The 21,231-nt window shown below is 32.0% G+C and overlaps 1 protein-coding gene across 1 annotated transcript; it reads right to left on the bottom strand.

Annotated features, from left to right (window-relative positions):
* On the bottom strand, positions 1 to 4,557 carry LOC113392414 (gustatory receptor for sugar taste 64a-like). Its single transcript, XM_064220787.1, has 8 exons — positions 4,377 to 4,557; positions 3,976 to 4,179; positions 3,062 to 3,166; positions 2,784 to 2,968; positions 2,016 to 2,185; positions 1,528 to 1,693; positions 832 to 921; positions 1 to 54 (listed from the first exon to the last, which is right to left on the bottom strand). The coding sequence occupies exons 1-8, from the start codon at positions 4,546 to 4,548 to the stop codon at positions 1 to 3; spliced, it is 1,146 nt and encodes a 381-aa protein (XP_064076857.1). The 5' UTR covers positions 4,549 to 4,557.
* Between the last annotated feature and the right edge of the window lie 16,674 nt (positions 4,558 to 21,231).

The raw sequence follows: 21,231 nt of genomic DNA, 5'->3' as shown, positions 1-21,231 counted from the left end.
TTAATTATCATATTGTAGTAAAATTAATTCATATTTGACAATGACAGCTGCGACCTAGAACAGAAAGGAAACAAAGACAATTTTAATGTTCAACTCTTCCTTATATGTTCAAACATTTATTTAAAACGGCCTCAAAATAGAGTCATTATCCGAATGCGAAATGGAGTCATTATCCTGTGTCAACCCAAAAATAGTAACGATACATACTTTGCTTTACAGTATTCCATTCAATCACATTATATGATATATAATCGACATCACAAATAATATCAGTAAATCTATCAGATGTATGTGAATCAAGTACAAGTTTTACTTGGTACCATGATCACATCTTTTCCTTATGATACCAATAATAATAATCCTATTTATTGCGCAATTGTAACGGTACCAGATTTAACTGTAGTTTAGGAGTCAGTGCTCACAACGAACAGTACATACCAAAGCCAGTTATAATGTTTAAGATTTTATATAGTTTTTTTTTTATTATAAGTATGCTATGATATGGAATGTACAAAAAAAATATCGGTTTTTATTTTTATATTATTAGAAGGCGGACTGGCAAATGAGTCACCTGATGGTAAGTGGTCACCACTGCCCATAGGCATTGGTACTGTAATAAACCACACATATCACCAATGCGGCGCCGACCCTGGGAACTATAATGTTATGTCCCTTGCGCCTGGATTAACTCTTACCCTTCAAACCGATATACAACAATAGTATTACTGTTGACGGTAGAATATATCCAGACACAGAAAATTCTGGATAGTTTTTAATAGAGATGTAATATAATGAAATATTAAAAAGAGAAAACATATAGATAAATATTACCTGTAAAAGTTTTTGTCGATCCAAATAGAAATATCCCATTCCACTTAAAACTATAACGTCGTGACTCAATTGGTCTTTCAGCCGTTTGATCTGTAAATGCATTGTAACGATGATCAATCATGGGGATATATATTTACATTTGATTAAGGGGCAGCCAGGGGTAATTTGTTATAGATTACATTTATATATATGTATGAGTCTAAGCGAATTTTGATAAGCAATAATATTGACGTTTCGTGAAATTCTGGTTTTATGATGTGCTAGAATTTATTATCAGATATCTAAAAGAAGAAGCAATAGTCAGTAAACGTCTCAATACTGGGCTAAGGTTCCTCTTGAAGAAGGTCTGGAGATTGTTATATGTTCCGGTCTGGTGTTCCTGTCTGAAGGATGAGTGGACCAGTGGATTGACAGGCACAAAGGACATAATATCTTAGTCGCCAAGGTTGGTGGCGCATTTTTCTTTTATGGAATGTTGAACGGCGCCAATGCGTATGGGCGATTTTGACTACTTGCCATCAGATGATCCATTTGCTCGCCTACATATTCCATTAAAAAATTAAACGAGATACGTATCCTGACGAGATTTTTCTTCATCCCCGAATATAAACTGAGATAAAGACACAATTAAGCACATGAAACTCAATGATTTATTATTTATAGCTTTTCATATCTTATATTGTAAAGAGTTTTCACCTCTATATTATAGGCGGAACTTGGACAGGAATGCAAATAGGGCAAGGCTCGCTTCGAATGCAAACTAATATCTGCAGCGGAGAGCACCACACTGGACGCGCGTAAGATGAGCCATCCCAAGGAAAAGAAGTAGTATATTTTGTTGATTAATGTTCCGTCTATACGTCTGTAAGAATAAAATGATTATATTTTATTTGGAACATGTCCCGTTGGATCAATGGGAAGTATTCTTATATGATGTTTATTTCTAATTTTGTTTTTCGTTTAACTTTGACCTTTTTAGAGAAAAATTCTAGTCGTCAATTCTGATCGTTACCTTTTGGGCGCTCTGTCTTCATCAATCAGAACAGAAATATCAGTATCAAGATATCTATATAATATGCATCTAAAATTAATGTTATAACTGTATAAAGTACAATTTTGCTCATTGTAGAAACATTGAGTACATTTTTGTAGTATACAGGATATACTACACTTGTGATACTAACCTAATACCCAAAAACAGCTGCAAACAGATGAAGTACAAGTTATTCAAGTTGGAGAGAAACACTAGAGGTCCCAGGTCTTCGTCGATCTTTCGAACTAACGCTGCCTGCTGCACGTATGCCTGTCTGATCCTACACCAAGTATTTGCTTGGAAACAGTAATCAGTCCCAAACTAAAACACATACTATATGATGTTTTTTTATATAACATCAAAGTCCAAACAATTCAGTCAAGTTTGTTAATTATTATAATCTCATTCGTGAAATATTAATAGACTTATTTTATTGTATGTATATTTCAAATAATAATATTATTGAGGTCAATGTTGCAATTTCTGACATTTCACGATCATGTTCTGCAGTGAGTTCGAGTTTTTTCTTGCAAAATAGGTCCTCAGTATTTTTGATTTGGTACCGTATATACTCGAACATATACGGTATCAATCTTCAATGTGTTTTTAGTGCAAAATCATGCAATCATTCTCGAATGTAATGCATGCTGTACACGTCAAAATAAGGAGGAATTTCTCTCGCAATATGACAACTGTCACTTTAAGCGAATGTTTGTGTATTTTTAAATTATATGGAATAACATTAAGGTGAAGATTATGGAGAGAAGATGCATTGTTTGTTATTGCTTAAATTGCTTCGATATTTTTTAACATACTTGGACCTGTCTCAGTCAACGTCGCGTAAACCTGACTTGTGCAAATTGCTATAACGTTCATAAATTTTACAAGGCAGCTTATTAGATATAAGCTTCAGCTGTACCTTTTTAACTTTCCCGGCACGTTTCTCGTATTTAATGACGTATTTGACGAACGAATTCATTCTGTAGTACCTCGACGTTAATCCCATGCTTATCAAAATGATGATCAAATCTTGAAAATTCCAAAGGATTGTCGCTGATTTGCTCATAATAAATATTGGTATTGCCAGCCAAAGAGTATATTCGTCTAAAAAAAAAGAAATATCATTATGTTAATATTGTGCTTCTATAATGTGAACATATTATATATATAGACAAAATATAAAATTATATAACTTACAAGTTTTTAATAAAAATCCGTGAGAAGATAAAATGTATCTTTCGAAGTATTCATTAGCAGGACAATCTAAGCCCGTAGCTGATATCATACTTAAAGTATGTTCCGCTGAAATTAAACTAATTTAAAGGCTTAACTATTTTAGAAAATTACTTACTAACTTTTTACACAGTTATCTAATTCTAGTTATTCGTTTATTGTAGATCTTACATACATTTTAAAATAATTATTGTTTTTTTATAAACGATTAAATAAAGTGTATTTTGCAGCGTTTAATACAAAAGCAAACATATTCTGTTACGTGTTAATTTTCAGACATGTTGGATCGAACAGTCATTTGAAATATTTTGCCAATATGCTTAAGCAAACAATTGGCATAAATACATGTAAAGATAATATTTGTATGTAAATATAATATCGAAATAAAAAATCTGAAATGGAAAAGAAAAAAATATTCGGTGCCGTATTGACACAACTAAATTAATAATATCGTTTAATTTGCTATAAAATAATAAATTATAGCTATATAAATTCCGTACTATGTACTTTATTATTGAATGAATAATATATTTGAATATATTATAAAGAAAATTTATCTTAAGATAAATTATAATGACAAGTTATGAAAATTTATTGGTACAATTGGCATATTTTAACACGCAATCATCAATAAAGATGCACGCGTGGTAACCGCTGAACTATCTAGGATCAGTAAAACTTTAAAAATATGGGACCTATTAATCTTCTATCTTCCCTCTGATACCTGACATTGTCAGAATATTATTTGACGTAGAAGACATACTATAAAACTTTTTGTTTAAATAACAACTGGACTTGAATTGGAGACAATAGCAGGAACACTAGGAAGCCTTGAATACAACATACAATATTATTAGTATTTCTATAAAAACACGTACCAATTGCAAATAACGCCACAAGTATTACTACCAACATGACGCGTCTTCTGATAGTTACGTCAGGCGGAAAAGTAATTTCACCCGTCTCTAATCTTAGCCAATCAATAGAAAGAGTTTTCCATTTATTAATAAATTTCCATGAGAGCATCAACGAGAACAATGCATTTCCATAAAATATTAATCCGGATAGGCGAGCCATTACTTCTAAAAAATTATAACACGATTACTTATAATAATAGTAAATTAAACAAACATGGATATAGTTTTTATGATTTTTGAATAGAGTTACAATAATGCAGTAAGAGATAAATTCACAGACAAACACGCACACAAACATGCACACACATATTTTTCGCACTATGAGAATGAATATGAACCTAATTTAATTTAGAATAACTAACGTCCATTTGTGTTATTTGCCGCTATTCCACTTAGCAACTGAACTAGCTTCCAAATGGCTGCAGCGTCTATAGCAGTCAGCATCGTCAAGATAATCAAAGCCCAGTACAGGAAAAAGCTACCTCCATACGTCGGAATTCCAAACCAACGAGCGATCATGAAAACTGTGGTCATGGTTGGTAGAAATTTCTAGAACGATAAAAAAAAAATTATTCACAAGATTTTTTAAAATCTGTTTTTAAGAAAAGCGTTCAGATTTTTTTTAATGCAAAAACTAATAGATTTATATCAATTTTTATTTATTGACCCAAAAATTGATTCTATTCAAAGTAAGATTGAGAGCTCTATTTAAAGAAAGAAATATGGAAATGTTCCTTTGCTCGTTTGTATACAATTTTTTGGATCAGCGTGGTGTCTTTTCTTTCATTCATTTCTTTATCAAATAAGATCTTCAGTAGTTTTCAGTTTCTAAACATCATTCTATTCATCTTTCAGTCTTTTTTTGCCTTTCCACCTATTTTTTCTGCTTCCGTCGTCAATTAGTACTTTTCTTTTATTTGGGCGAGTTAATTGTCCCTTAATTATACAGATTTTTTTATCGTTACAGCATTTTCAGATTTTCCCTAATGATTCACAGAGTTATGACTCACTTGATTGATTGTTTATCAAACATTTTATATATATTTATTGCCATAATTGAACCATTGTCAGCCTATACATCATTTGTTAGTTTGCTTTTGTGATTAAAATAATTATTTATGTCTTCAAATCGTTTTTGAATAAAAGTTGATTTGGAAGTAACCTTCTTAACAAAGTACTCTGTGTTCCATTCTTCATTATATTTATTAGAAAAACTTCACCGTAAATATTTATATTTAAGTGTTTACCGATAATTATCATAAATATCGTTTTACATTTTTAATGAAGGGAAAATTTTCTAAGCAAAATATAAGCATTAATTCTTACATCACGTTTAAGCTTCGCACTTTTAAAATGTTTTCCTTGTCCATTATAAATTACTCGAGCTTTCATTGTATCTAAAACATTTCAAGCACAATTCAAGAAATCTGTTCATTTTACTACACAAACAAATTATTTGCATGATATTATAATATATTTTTGTTTTATTTACATTGAAAAATAATTTAGAAATTATCTATCAACTCATATTAAAAGCAACATTTTCTGAATATTCTAGTGTTTTATTCGTTGTTTAATACTATACATGAATAGCTGAATAAGGCTAGTTACTTAAATATGCTTAGCGAAAGTATGTGCTTATCAATTATAATAATATTATGATCATGTAATTCGGTCAATAAATGTTGCACTAGTTTGTGTAAAAGAAATTGTGTACACTCAATTTTTTCGGAATGGCAAATCTGACCAGAATGGAACGAACTACCGAATAGATACAGATGTGTGTGTAAAATGGAAGAAAAATTGCCAAATTCCGTGCTGATAAGAGTTTCTTGACAAATCAAAACAAAAATTTTTTTTGACTTGAATTCCATTTAAACTTAGGTAACTAATCTTGTCATCAGACCAAAGAGGCATTCAAAAAGTAAAGCATTCTAAATGTCATGACAGAATAAAATAAATAATAAAATATGTTGTTTTGTAAATAATTTTGAATTTATTAATAATAAAATATCCAAAACTTGATAACGCGTACAGCGTGATATAAAGGTACTTAGGTCGGTCGACCCATTTTTTTAGCAACCATGACAAGTTGCAGCGAATAAAAAGTTTGTTAAAAAGGTAGGGAATTTAGACACGAATGATGAAATTAGTTATGCTATTATTTATTTTTGGCAACTCAAGTAAAAATTGCTGTCTTAACTCCTTTTTCCATATGTTTAATTTAAATTTAAAACTCCTCCGTGAAAAAATCATTGAAATAATCCTCGCCCAAAAAAATTTAAACAAAAAAAAACTCAAATCGTCAATGCTCTAAATGAAACTAAATTCAACCGCAAAAAAAAAAACATATTTCAATTCGAATAAAGACGTTCTTTATTTAAATAATTAATTAAATACTCACCATGATAAGAGGACAAATGTATATAAAATATGAGCTGTCATTAAACACAACAATGTTTCATCGATCAATAAACGTATATTAGGTAGATAAATATTTTATCGCTTTAGTGTTGTAAATGAATGATAGCTTTTACTATGAAAATTATAGACTAACTCTATTATTAACTGGCAATACTTTGTTTCCATCGCTCTGTTGTAATTTAATTAATTATACATTTGTTGTTTTTTATTTAGTATTAAACAAAATAGCTGTGTTATTTGTGAAAGTGTTTGTAATTTACTACACGTTAGTGTTATTCGTTTAATTCTGTCGCGTTTTATTGCCTATCCTTACGAAGAATATATATGAGAAAGTGTTTGTTTGTTACTAACCGATAATCACAAATTTTGGCATACAGTCTGGATAGAAAGAATATGAGGTACCTAATACCTCTGCACTGACTCCCCTCCACTATCCTCTTTAACGTGTAAATTAGTAGTATAATAAATATGAAACTCTCTCCGTTTCTCAAATTTACACTGAATCGATTTTAACGCCATATAGGATAATGGTTACAGACCGGAGAGATCACTGGCTGAAAACTGAATCTTAAGCAAAAATTGCGGACTTAAACCCAAGCGAGCACCTTTAAGATTTCATGTGCTTAATTTGGGAAGAGGAAGCCCATGCACAGCAGTGAGATATTGACATATAACTTTACCCTTTTTTTAATATCATTTTGATCCAATAAATTATTGTAGGAGAAAACATTGGAATGTATTTTATGTGTCGTGCAAAAACTATATATAACGTTATATATTACTATTATTATAATTTATTTGATTATTATTGATAAATATGTCGAATCAAAGTTCATACGAGTGAAGTCGATTGTAAATTCTAGTTAAATTGATAAATCAATGAATATCATTAACCCGTAATAATTGATGACTGAAACTGTAGTTCTTTGTAAAATATACGTCACGTGTTGAAATGTCCATTGTATTCTGTGAATTCAAAGCTTTTAATAGCTGCTTTATGCGAACTTGTGAAAGTTTTGTCCATCATCAGTCGGCACGTGACTTCGTATCTAACCGAGTTCGGTGTTAAGTCTTTTTTTTTTAATTTGAATTTGTCACTATCATAGGTTCAAATCCAGGATAGCACAGAACATTTTCAAATGGTTATTTATATTTGTATTTCATTTGATGCTCTGCGGTGATAGAAAACATTGTGTTAAATGAAATTCTGACTCATATCCAATATATTCACAGCAACGTTTCTAGCAACGTAATAGAATTAGTTCAAGATTTCTTCCTGAGAGTACAGAAGGCGTTTACCTTGATGGCTTTGTGCCTTTATGCATAGGTACCGCCCATTCATCAAATATTCTAGGACAAACAGAAATTATATTTTCCGGTTTGAAGTGTAAGTGAGACAGTGAGAAATACTGATTGTATTAAACATCATAAGAACATACATCTTAGTACACAAAACTGAATATTTCAAACAGGCCAATGTCTACCGGCAATGGTGAATACTTGCCTTTATGTGGCCCAACTACCCACTTATTTAATAAGAGAAGGGGGCTGAAGGCAGGCTATAATGATTGTTCATTTACTTTGTTATATAAAACTTACTTGATCGTCACGTTGGACTAGTTGCTAATAAGTTCGTAGATCCCGAGGTCTTTCAATGAAAAATTCTCGGAAACAGCTCTGAGCCTGCAAGTTGGAAGTTAATCTTACATAACGAGGAGAAAGCAAGTAAAGCATGACCAACCTGTGCCTGAACTATTTCGGGTGTGTCATATTTACTGTAGAGAGAGAAGGAGGCAATAAAGAGTGCACCTGTGTTACTGCACACGCTTTTGCAACGTAGTATGTTCTACGTAGCTGTTCGGCTGGCTGGTCTTCTTTCAGATAGTGTACCATGGCTGAAATCTTTAAGGCGACATAATCATCTTACACAGGGTTAAAATAAAATTATTTCCATTGAAAAATTTCCTTATACAGTAACATACAAATCCACGCTACATTTTACAAGTAAATTTACGGGTTTATTTATTCAAACTGCTTTACGATACATAGTATCGTTCTGTGGTAGGTATTTGATACTTGGCTATTGGTAATTACAGCACCCAAGCGTGCACTAAGCCTTACCGCCAGTAAATTTAATACTTGCATTTGAAATGGTAAATGTATGTTACAGTTACGTAGTAGTGTATGATATAAAATAGTCAGAACGTAAGGTTATGAAAATATTTTGTCTAACTATAGCGTCTTCTTTACATAGTATAAAACAAAGTCGCTTTCTCTGTCCCTATGTCCCTTTGTATGCTTAAATCTTTAAAACTACGCAACGGATTTTGATGCGGTTTTTTTTAATAGATAGAGTGATTCGAGAGGAAGGTTTTTGTATATAATACATAGACAATATAGTTAAGTAATACTGATAACTTTAAAAGTTTCTAATGTGATGTCGTAAAAAGACACATTTTTTGCGCTTATATTGCAAACGCTGGCTGAGTACTATGAGATAGATCAAAATAATGTACTACAGAATTGTACACCTCAAAAATGTCTACAAAAAAGTCTACGATGGTATGTGTCTATCTGTTAGTGATAACCCACATTAACATTATTTTGTCATTTATTTTTTACCACAAATATTGGCTAATTTTCGAAGCGATTTTAACCTGTACAGCATAAATCCTTATCCAATGAAATACCTTAAACACATTGTTGATTTAATATTGATCTATATGGCCCTTTACATCATATGATTTAAATAAATATTTTCGAAGATATTACAGATTTAAAAATTGCGGAACGTAGCGTTTGCGGTGGTACCAGCCGGCCGGGGCGGCGGGAGCGTGCTATAGGCGCGAGTCGGAGGCCGCGGTTCTCCCTGTAGCACTTTGAATTTAGCAGCGATCGGACGCGGTTATTATCGGAGCTCTCTAGCGAGGGAAATAACAATCCATACTTCCATACTAATACTAATATTATAAATGTGAATGTAACTCTGTCTGTCTGTCTCGCTTTCACGCCAAAACTACTGGACCGATTTAAATGAAATTTGGTACTCAAATAGTCTAGAGCCTGAGAAAGGACATAGGCTACTTTTTATTTGGAAAAAGTGCTGTAAAGGGTTGAAAAGGGGGATGAAAGGTTGTAAGTTGTTGAAAGTATTGTCATGTTTAGAATTTTTAGAACTAGAAGCATAAAACTTATATTTTAGGCTGTACACTTATAAACTAACATATCATGACACCCACTCAGGAGGGAATTTTGGATATTCTACCCCTAAATGGGTGAAATAGGGGTTGAACGTTCGTATGGAATTTTTTAAGTTATAAACATGAAACTTTATTTTTGGAATACTGATTAAAAAGGAGTAGATACTTATTTAAGTGTTTCTGCATATTCTACCCCTACGGGAGTGATATAAGGGTTGAAAGTTTGTATAGAAGTCCGTCATTTTTAAGATAGAAACATGAAACTTTATTTTTGGGATTGGTAAAAATTATTATATACGTATTTAAGTGTTTCTAGATATTGTACCTCTAAGGGGTTTAATAGGGGTAGGACATTTTTTATATAGGTTAGTCTGGAATCCGTATTTTTTTAAGATAGAAGCATGAATCTTTATTTATGGGCTACTGATTAAAAATGTGTAGATACGTATTTAAGCGTTTCTTGATATTCTACATCTGAGGGAGTGCATTAAGGGATGAAAGTTTTTATGGAAGTCCGTCATTTTTTAAATTAAAAACAAAAACAGTTTTTTGGGATACTGATTAAAAATGAGTAGATACGTATTTAAGCGTTTCTGGATATTTTACGCCTAAGGGTTAACATTCCGTATCCAAGTTAGTCTGGAAGTCTGTAATTTCTAAAGTTAGAAGCATGAAATTTTATTTTTGGGGATACCGATTAAAAATGAATTGATTCGCATTTAAGCGTTTTTGGATATTCTACCCTAAGGGCTGAAATACACACCAATGTGGTATACAAAGAGGTATTAAACGTAACATTTTAAGTTAATTTATAAATATATTCATATTCAACGCGGGCAAAGCCGCGGGTAACAGCTAGTTATATATAAGATACGATTTTATAAATATTCCTTTCTATAACTTGTATCGTTTTCAGATATACATTACTATTATTAAATATAATAATTGAAGGTATCTAAAATGATTTATACTTAAGGGATCTCAATTAAAAAATGTTAGCAAATTAAAAAAAAAAAAATCATTAATATTTTTTTTTGCCTTTTTACTGTGAATATTTGATGTATATCTACATAGGCATATTCGGTAACGAAGCGATTTAAGCTAATTTAGCTAAAAAGCTACACACCATCCTCCTGCCCTAATCCCACTCTTTTACTTGGGGTCGGCGCAGCATGTCTTCTTCTTCCATACTTCTCTGTCGGACGTCATCTCACAAGTAACGTTCTTTCTAACCATATCGTCTTTCACACAGTCCATCCATCGTTTCTTCGGTCGTCCCCTACCTCTATATCCATCCACATCCATTCTCAAAACCTTTCTTAGCTAAAAGCTACTGTTGATATAAAAAAAAACCCACAAGAGATTTGTGAGATAGGAGAGCGTCATGAGGTTCACCGGCACAATAATCTTATAAAATTTTGACTAAAAAGTCTCTATATCAGAATTTTTTGATTATTTACTAAGGAGTACTCGTAATCTTGGGAACAACCAAGAAGTATCTGAAGATCTATCACAACAAATGTATTGTTCTAAAAAAAAAAAAACACATAAATATTAAAACGATCATATCGATTGTTCGAACACTGAATTTCAAATAAAGAATTTCGCGGAACCGTTTAGTCATGTCCGTTCGATACGATGACATTTGAATTATTTCAGAACGGCATTATATAACATACATAAGTCATTTAGACAACTTAAATTAATTTCCTTGCATTGTAACATTCTATAATCTTACAATATTTATTAGTGTATAATAGTCATATAATATATATATATGACTATATATTACAAGTATAAGTATTAGTGTTTAAATATTTGATATTTGTATGTAAATTCATGGTTGCCTACTCAGATTGGGTTGTGGGTGGGGTTATATTTTTGTTTTTACTTTTAGTATTATTATTTTTTGTTACGTTTTTCGTGTTAAGTCCTAAGATTTCTGTATTTTATGTTTGTGTGTACAATAAAGTATATTAACATATTAAAAGAAAAAGCAAACCGTAAAATGTGTTCTCATAGCCTATTATTATATTTTTACGTCTTGTAATCAAACAATCTTATGTCTATCGTCTTAGCCTTAAAATTTTATAGCTTAGGACCGATCATATTTCTTTTTGTTTACCAAAGTCTAGTTCATATATTTTGTTTACAAATATATCAATATTTTGTATTTTATTTTGATATGAAAAGGACATTTTCAGATTAACTTTTACTCGCTACTTTACTTGATTCCAGGCTTCACATGTATACAATAAAGGTTTAGCTCAAAAGTTTTTCTTAAATATATCATAATGTAACATAATGCAAATATATTATTTATAAGAGGTGGACCCAAAAGGTGACATTCTGGAAAGGTCCCCAAGGTAATAGAAGCAGAAGATGAGATTAGAAAAGACAGCCGGCCCAAACTGGAAAGAAATTGTACAGGACAGAGAAAATTGGGCGGTTTTGGAGGAGGCCTTTACCTAATATGGGGTTCCTGCAGATAATACTTAGTGTAAAATTAAGATAGTTAATTATTTATTGATAAAAAAAATTAGTAATAAACTAGTTTAATCTAAAATTTAAAAATAAAATAATAATATTAACTAAACAGTCAAAGCTAATTATAGTATTTAATATATTTATAGATTTAGTTAATTGTATTTAACTAACATGACTGTATTTTTAGATGTTGAAAAAGATCAGTAATTGTTGAGTTTCTTGCCGTTTCTTCCCGGTAGAATCTACATTCCGAACCGGTGGTAGCTTTACTTAATTTAGTTTGTTAAACGACGATTCAAAAGTGCTTGTAAAAGCCTACGCGAATAAAGTACATTTTGATTTTTGATTTATTAAAATAGTCAACTTGCAACTTGAAATAATGTATGCGTGGGAAATAAAGGGCTTCTTTATTTTTTATTTTTATTATTTTTTATTTATACTGCGTTATAGAATTAAGCGGTTGCCACGTATTATTTTAGTACAGCGTATCGTCGACAGAATGCGTCCTTGAACAGCTGTTATTTGTCGTCGTCGGTTTCTGGGTTCCTGGGCAAGTTTAGATGGTACTCGGCCTGCCTGTTCGTAATTGGGTGTTGTATACTATAGATCGCCAATTCGACGGTTTGATGGCTGCTTTTTTTTTGGTTAGAAGGATTTAAGATCTGCGATTAATTAAAAAAAAAAGATCGCCTATATGTCTAGGAATGCAAAATTTTGTATAATTAAATTTCTCTTTGTTGGAATACAGTCAAGTATTATTATTATCAACATAAACATACATTCTATGAAACATTTATAAATGAAAATTGTACGACATAATATAAACATTCATATATTAAAAAAATATATGGTAAACAAAGTTTTATACAAATAAAAGTAGTGTTTATGTAAATATCGAACAATTATATCTTTGTAATAATCGAACAAATAAACTTAAAATATAATAAACATTTAAATTTGTATTTAATTTCCTTGCATTTATTCCAAAAATGATAATAAAAGTTCTTTCATATAAAAATTATTCAAGGCTTCCTTGATCTTTAAAAATTTTCTCAGCAAAGAGGTTGAGGTTAAATATGATCTTTTTTTTTTTAATTTCACTTATAAATTTCGTGACGAAACGAGTTGAGTTTAAAAAGGTTGCCACTCCATTATAACGGCACCGTCTCGTTGAACTGTAATTTTAAATAGCTATAAATTTATTTAACGAGCCAAGTTCTTAAAAGTTTGACCGAATGTATAACGTAGGTAGCGTCTTCGTGAAATTTGTCACACTTTGTTTGACGTTGCTTAACATTAAAATTTTAATAAAAATTGTTTCAACGTCCGCTGTTGCGAAACTTTGTTTACTTTTTTATTTATGACTTAAAAAGAGTTGACTATGATCGTAAATCGACATTAATCTATACGACGACTTATTAAATATAAGGAGGCTATAATATTCACATATAAAACAGAAATTAGAAGGTTTGTCTGTACCGAAGAATGGTTTAAAATATGCTTAATCAAGAAATGCGAAAATAAAAAGATCCAAGACTTTTGACAAGGGAAAAGATATTCAGCCCTCTGCTGGACAAAAGCCTCTAAAGACTAAGTTACCTTTATTTAATTTAGTACACTTTTATGTTGGAAATTGAATTTTCGATCCTATTAATAATAATAAACTCTAAGTAATATAATGAAAAGCAACCTTTCTGTATTAGACGCGTTTGAATAAAATATTACATATTCTCAAATTCGACCTTGAACTTTATTTTCCTTGCCAAAAACAAAACTGTTTAAAATAAGTTGAAATATTGATATATACTAAAAATTTCTAATATAATATAATTGAAATTTAATTTAACGCGAAATGCCGAGGAAATTGTTTATTTCATGATTGATGTTGTTAGCTTTGCGTTTTGATTGCTGGGACGTAAATCTCTTTGAATAATAATTCCACAAAATCAAAAATGATTTGTACGATAAAGAATTCTCTTCGCGGGTCTTTGAGACCGGTAGAGAATATTTCAATGACTTGTTGGGCAGGATTATTTAATTTTTATTTAGTGTAGGAGTAGTTGGACTACTCTTTGCAAAGTCAACGGAACTTCCTGCAAGTAGTATCGACTGATTCGACAAACATAAATAAATTATGGTTGAGTGAACCAGTGTTATCAGAATCTATCATCTAAGATGGTTTAAAATTATCGGTCCATATTCATACCTATAAGGTGACAATAACAGCAGTAGATTTTTTTGTTTTCATAAAGCTCATGTTTTTTTGTACTGAAACTAAAACAAACTACATTTTGACATGACCTTGGTCAAGAATTTTTATATTTACTTCTCATGACAAATCCCGGTACGAGAACTCGAGCAACGTATCTTGAATTTTCTAAATTTATAGGAGAACCATATTAAACTTGGAATGCTTATAAATGAAGATTGGAACAAGGCACAAAAACATTGTCACCTTAACCAAAAGTACCAACCAAGAAATTTTCAGAAAAGTTAGAAGTATAGGTTAGAAATTTTCCACAGGTAGAGCACCTATTTAATATTTTTTAAATGTCATCTTAATCATGCTTGAAGTAAAGGTCTACCGTCTTCCTTGATATATTGTAGCAATCGGATTTTAAGGCATTAAAATGTCATAAATAAAGCTAGGAATCTTAGGGTATTTCATAATTTAGATATCGTATGGATACAGGAGCCTCTTTAAATTACGATATAGATCCATTGAGAATAATATATTGGTAAGTTTCTCAATCTGTTGCACAATCGTTTTGATGTTATCTACTTCCATCTAACTCAAATCGAAGATCTCTTAAACACAGTTTGAGAGAGACGTAAAATATTTTAATAATGAGTCTCCCAAATATCTGACATAAATATCGCTAACTTTGGCCTACTATGAGCTTAACTTGTCAGTTATAAACTTAAACAATTTGCTTTTTAAATAAATTTAGTATGAATGAAAATTCGACGTTGAAAATAAATTAATTTGATGACGGGCAATTGCAAATCCGAGCCATACTGAATAGAGTGTACGATACCTACCAGTACGTCTCTAATAAAAGAGAAAAAGAAGAAGATCAAGACAAAAAACAAGCAGAATTATAAATAGCTAGTTTTTTTACTGAACTCAAATGATGAAAAATAAAATATTTTGTCATACAAATATTTCCGTGATACAAACAACAATATTAAAGTCTTAGTAGCGGTAATAAACCATGTCAATTAGTTCCTTTTTCGTTTCATGACATACTTAATGTGCTTGCTTTCGGGAAAAACAATTAATATGGTATTTCATTACTTACGTGCACTTTCAAGTTTATGGTAGCGTTGTTCGTGTTTTAGTTCACTTACTGAGTTCATTAACATAAAGTTTCAGCAATTTTATAGAACAAAACACTACTAATATATCAGTGATATAAAAATCTACATTTTCTATCAATGTTACTTCTGATCTTTCAAAAATATAAGTTCTAGGTTTAAGTCTTTGTTAAAGTTAATTTTATTGGTGTGGAAGCTTATATGTATAAATTCGTTTACGTTCATTCAGAAAGAAATTCAAAACAAAACACAAGGTCAACAAAAAAAAGAAACCGTACATTTGTCGTGCTTTTCGATCAATGATTATTATTTTTTATATATAGATTATTTTTATTATTATTTATTTGGTTCACCAACTTATAATATTTGTATATGCCTATTACAGTATTCAATTTATAAACAACTGCTAATTATAGGTAAACAACGCATTCAATAAGGTTTTAACTAAAAATAAGTAACAATTAAAATTCATCCTCCTGTCCTTATCCCAATTTTACTTGGGGTCGTCGTAGCATGTCTTCTTCTTCCATACTTCTCTGTCGGACGTCATCTCACAAGTAACATTCTTTCAAACCATATCGTGTTTCACACAATCCATCCATCGTTTCTTTAGTCGTCCCCTTCCTCTATATGCATCCACATCTATGCTCAAGACCTTCCTCACAACATGGTCCTCATTCATCCGCATAACATGCCCATACCAAGGCAGCCGGTTTCCAGATAGCTTCTGGGTTACCGGTGCCACTTTCAAACTTCCTCTTATGTACTCATTCCTTACTCTATCCATTCGCGTAACATCACACATTCCTCTCAGCATCCTCATCTCCGCCACACGCAATAAAAGTATAGCTTCGTTAAACTTAATTATACGAAAAAAACAAAATAATAATTATACAAAAATATTAATTTTACTCTAAGCTCTACTTAAAGCTACAAGGATTGATGTAGATAAAATAACCTAAAATCTTTCATTAAATATCTCCGAATGTAATAACAGTACATTTAGAGTGTCGTTTCATTAACTTCCTTCTATCCTTCGAAGTTGTTCGACGAAATTCGAATTGGAGTGAACGCTAACTTGTTTTCTAACTTTTCCCAATACTCGGAACACATAGTTCGAGCCACCCTAGAGTTAGCGGAGGGTCACGGTCAATTTGTGTGGTTGATGTAATGACTTCCCGAATAGAGGAATATATCTTAGATATTTCAAAGACAAACTTTTTCTTATTTTTTTTAACATTTGTATGGTAATTAAATTAAATTATAAGATGATTTACCTCGCATCTTTCCTTGTTTGAAAGTTAATCTCTGATTCTTTTTTATGGCATTGGTTGGCTGTCGCTCAAATAACCTACACCGAAGACATTACCACACTGACGCCATGTGAAATTTTACTATTTCTCACGGAACCAAGCAACCATTTCATACATGACCAACAAAATGATCATATTTAAAATGGGTCTTATATTTTGCTTCATTTACTTTATAGGTACGTAAAATTTTACGTTCAACTACAGTTTAGTTTTTATGATTCTTTTGAATACATTTGGGGTTAATCACTCATCCTATATATAAATGTAACTGCGAAACAGTAATACTTGATATTGCTATGTTCCAGTTTGAAGGGTGAGTGAGCCATTGTAACTACATGCCTTTCCCAGATTCCCAAGCTTGGAACAGTCACGATGTAAGGTATGACTAATATTTCTTATAATGCAGAGATTATGGGCGATGGCGTAACCACTTACCACCAGATATAATTGAATAGTAAATTAAAGCCCAATAGATCAGGAACCAAACGTTCGACTGAAATAGCTTCGGTTATTGTAACACAAGCTTGACTTTTAATTGATGAGCCCAGATGGCCCAGTGGTTAGAACGCGTGCATCTTAACCGATGATTGCTGGTTCAAACCCGGGCAAGCACTACTGAATTTTCATGTGCTTAATTTGTGTTTATAATTCATCTCGTGCTCGGTTGTGAAGGAAAACATCCTGAACTGCATGTGTCTAATTTCATCGAAATTCCGCCACATGTGTATTCCACCAATCCGCATTGAAGCAGTGTAGTAGAATATGCTTCAAACCTTTTCCACAAAAGGAGAGGCCTTAACCCAGGATTGGGAAATTTACAGGCTGTTAAAAATGATTAATGATGCTACACTTGGTAACTACATTAAAAACGATAGCTCCTCTTAGCGTATAAGGTTTAAGTTTAAATGATAAATGTGTTAATATATACAGAGACACGTTGACAAAGTTTCACTTGTACCTAATGTAACAAAGTTGTTCGAAATAAATGACATCCGTAGGAAATGAGTCGCGGCTTGAGTGACCTTTACAACAGTAATGTACTCGTAATTTGTAACAAGACAATATATACAAGACGAATATATCTGTTATATATATTGAGATAATAATAATAAATTAATATAAAAAATAACCCTACTTAACTGTTTTGTGCAAGCCCGTCTGTGTAGATAACATCTTATCATCGTATACTCTACAGTCTAGCAGTAATACTTGGGATTTTGGTTGTCCGGTTGGATGGATGAGTAAGCCAGTGTAACCTCCGCACAAGGGACATCTCAGTTTCCAAAGTTCGGGTGGCCTATTAGCCAGTTCGATTACCTATTATGCCTATATGTAGATAAAAAATCTGATACCTTTTGATTATGTAAGAATGTATTTAAAGGGTACACTGGCTTGGTACTACATTTGGGATTATTTAGGAAAGTAGTAGTTGGTACCGTTACAATGGTATTATATTTATGTTAAACAATGACGATGTTTGTGGTTGGTCGGTTAAAGATCAAAGGAGTTAATGTATGCTAGAAAAACCGAGATTTACAGAGGCTCGCTTTAACCTAATAACGTATCCCTCATATATACAGATTGCGTTCTAGACGAATCAGATAGATGTTATTTAGAATTTAAATGCTGAAACCGTGGTGGACTCGAGGCAAAGTCATGAACATAATGATCGAAAACTATGTAATCGAGTGGATTAATTTTATCATACAAGATAATTATAAGATAATTCATTCAATACTTTCTTGGGTTGTACAGTACACGTTGCTATCACGTCAGTCCCATACCCAAAGTTTGTCTATAACAAATCACTTTTTAGCGATAAGACGGTCTCTGTACCTCTTCCATAGCACTTGTAATTGTTATTTTATTGTGATGTCCAAGAACGAATATTTCAAATGAGTTTTATTGATTATTTATTTATTTATTTAGACACACCAACGGCATAACACATACAGCATTCACAAACAAATCTTAAACATCTGAGTCTTAAATACTAATATGTATGCCACTTACAGGCGTGTACAACATGCACAAAATCTATGTTATATACAGATATATATATTTATAATTTGAATCTAGTGTGGTTTTAACAAAAAATTATATAATAGAAAATAGGGAGAAACACTTATTTCACAAATCTAATTAGGAATATTTTCTATCAAAAGTGCACGAAACTGGCTGAGTCTAGGGGAGAAAATATCTCTAGGTTCGTTTGTGAGCCATGTTTTAAATGTGCTACATATGTGTGGTATCGGCTATTATATCAAAACAGATATTTCATAAGTAAACCTAATTAAAACCCAGCTCGCAATTTACTGCAATCAAGAGTTCCAATGCAGGACACATTATAATTCAAGTGAGATGACTACCTCCAGGCGAACTGATTAAGTCGAAGTAAATGGAACTAAAGGCACGTCCACACTGAAAATGGTGAATATTGAAAATTTAAACTATGTCTTATGTACGTATACCGTTATGTGAGTCCTTAAAAGTGTAGCTCTTGGTTCTTAACAAACTGCCTTGTAAGAGCTTAGTACTGATAAATGATAACTCTAAAATCGATGGTTCAATTCGAACACCCTTTTTGTGCAGGCTCTGGTGGCGCACATACATTCACAAGTAGTAGAGTTTCATCCAGCACCTGCAGATTCGTTATCCTTACTGTCAAGCACGAGATAATTATTAAAACAAATCAAGATTATACAAATTCAGAGGTGCGCGCAAGCACGGTTTGAACCGGCAATCTTTGATTAAACGCCTGCATCTCATCACAATGATGCAAATACAATTGTAATACAAAAAAAAATGCGGTGTTAAATATCTCTGCATCTCGTACATCAGCTAGTAAATGATGCAAATACAATTGTAATACAAAAAAATGCGGTGTTAAATATGTCTAAAAACGCTTAACAATTAAATATTTAAGTAATTTTAAAGAACCCTTGGCGCAGTGGTTAGAACGCGTGCATCTTAACCGATGATTTCGGGTTCAAAACCCAGGCAGGCACCACTGAATTTTCATGTGTTTAATTTGTGTTTATAATTCATCTCGTGCTCGGCGCTGAAGGAAAACATCGTGAGGAAACCTGCATGTGTCTAATTTAAACGAAATTTTGTCACATATGTATTCCACCAACCCGCATTGGAGCAGCGTGGTGGAATATGCTGCAAACCTTCTCCTCAAAGGGAGAGGCGGCCTTAGCCCAGCAGTGGGAAATTTACAAGCTGCTAATGTAAAAAAAAATGTAATAACATACATATTTATAAGGTATTTGTAACCTAAATTGGTATTCATTTGTAATAAAGCCATCCCAGCTTCGCACGGGAAGAATAAGGGTCTATGTCAGAGGTTTTTATTGTAATACATATAATCTTATTGACTTACGCGACGCACGCTAGTGAAATTCTCAGTCGGGATCATTCTCCCGACATCTTCTAATATCATCGTAATTTTTCAGCTAATTGACATAAACCGCAATGAATAAGTTGTATAAAAATCAGTTCATTTTAGAACTGGTAGTTATCGTGTCGAGACAGACAGACATGGAAAGTTTTTTATTTTATTATATAGTAATAACGTTCTACGTAAAGTAAAGGCCCGTATCTCTACATTTATTTTAAAATATTTTATAATATTTTAACTAAATTCAGACATCGACTGCCAAAAAAACTCATAAGAATTTTACTGTAAATCAAGTCAATAAAGGTAGTGTAGTATTTTTGTTGAACTTAGGCAATACATTGCGTAAGCAGTAGTAATTGGCTAGCACGTGATATGGCTTTAGATGTTTGATTAAATATACTGAATCAAATTCGCTTAACTTATCCGTCCTTCAATATACAGAATTTCATCGTGTTTGAGTAAAATGTATGCCAATATAAAGCATAAAATTGTCTCGTTGACTTTTTATCTTAAGGATAAAGATGTTTAAACATTTTCTGAAACGAATTGGTACATGCGATTGAAATGAAATAACATCAGCTCCTTTCCGCTGATTGTCGTTTGTAGTATTATGGTAGTGTATATTTTGTTCCGTTGAAATGTGTTGTTAATAATTTACGGAAATGTGATGCAAGTATTATGGAAAACAAAAACGTGTTAAATTGCAGTTTCTTATACGTAAAGACTGATGAGTCATATAATCGGCAGCTGGATTTCAAGTATCACCTGCACCACCTACATGTCCGAAAATCCACAACAGTGCGATTTTTAAGACATTTTCTGCCTCGCACAACCACTCTGTGAGACCAGCTTTCGCCAGTGGTTTTACCGAAGTGATACGACTTGGGAACCTTCAAGAAAAGTGCGTACTCATTCCTTAAAGGCCGGCAACGCACCTGCAAGCCCCCCGGTGTTGCAGATGTCCATGGGCGGTAGTAATCACTTTCCATCAGGTAAGGCTCCTGCTAGTTTGCCACCTATAACATATAAAAAAATAAAATATAATAAATAAATAGTTCATTTTAGAACTGGT

The sequence above is a fragment of the Vanessa tameamea genome, chromosome 5 (genome assembly GCF_037043105.1).
Source record: "Vanessa tameamea isolate UH-Manoa-2023 chromosome 5, ilVanTame1 primary haplotype, whole genome shotgun sequence".
Lineage (NCBI taxonomy): Eukaryota > Metazoa > Arthropoda > Insecta > Lepidoptera > Nymphalidae > Vanessa > Vanessa tameamea.
This window is presented reverse-complemented; position numbering and strand designations above follow the sequence as displayed.

Bases quoted from the DNA above. Each gene is read 5' to 3' on its own strand.
- LOC113392414 (XM_064220787.1), bottom strand. From the start codon at position 4,548: ATGACCACAGTTTTCATGATCGCTCGTTGGTTTGGAATTCCGACGTAT. The intron at 4,180-4,376 runs GTTAGTTATTCT...ATAATTTTTTAG, and splicing joins GGCAAATAACACAAATGGAC to AAGTAATGGCTCGCCTATCC. The intron at 2,186-2,783 runs GTACAGCTGAAG...TATGTGTTTTAG, and splicing joins GTGCCGGGAAAGTTAAAAAG to TTTGGGACTGATTACTGTTT.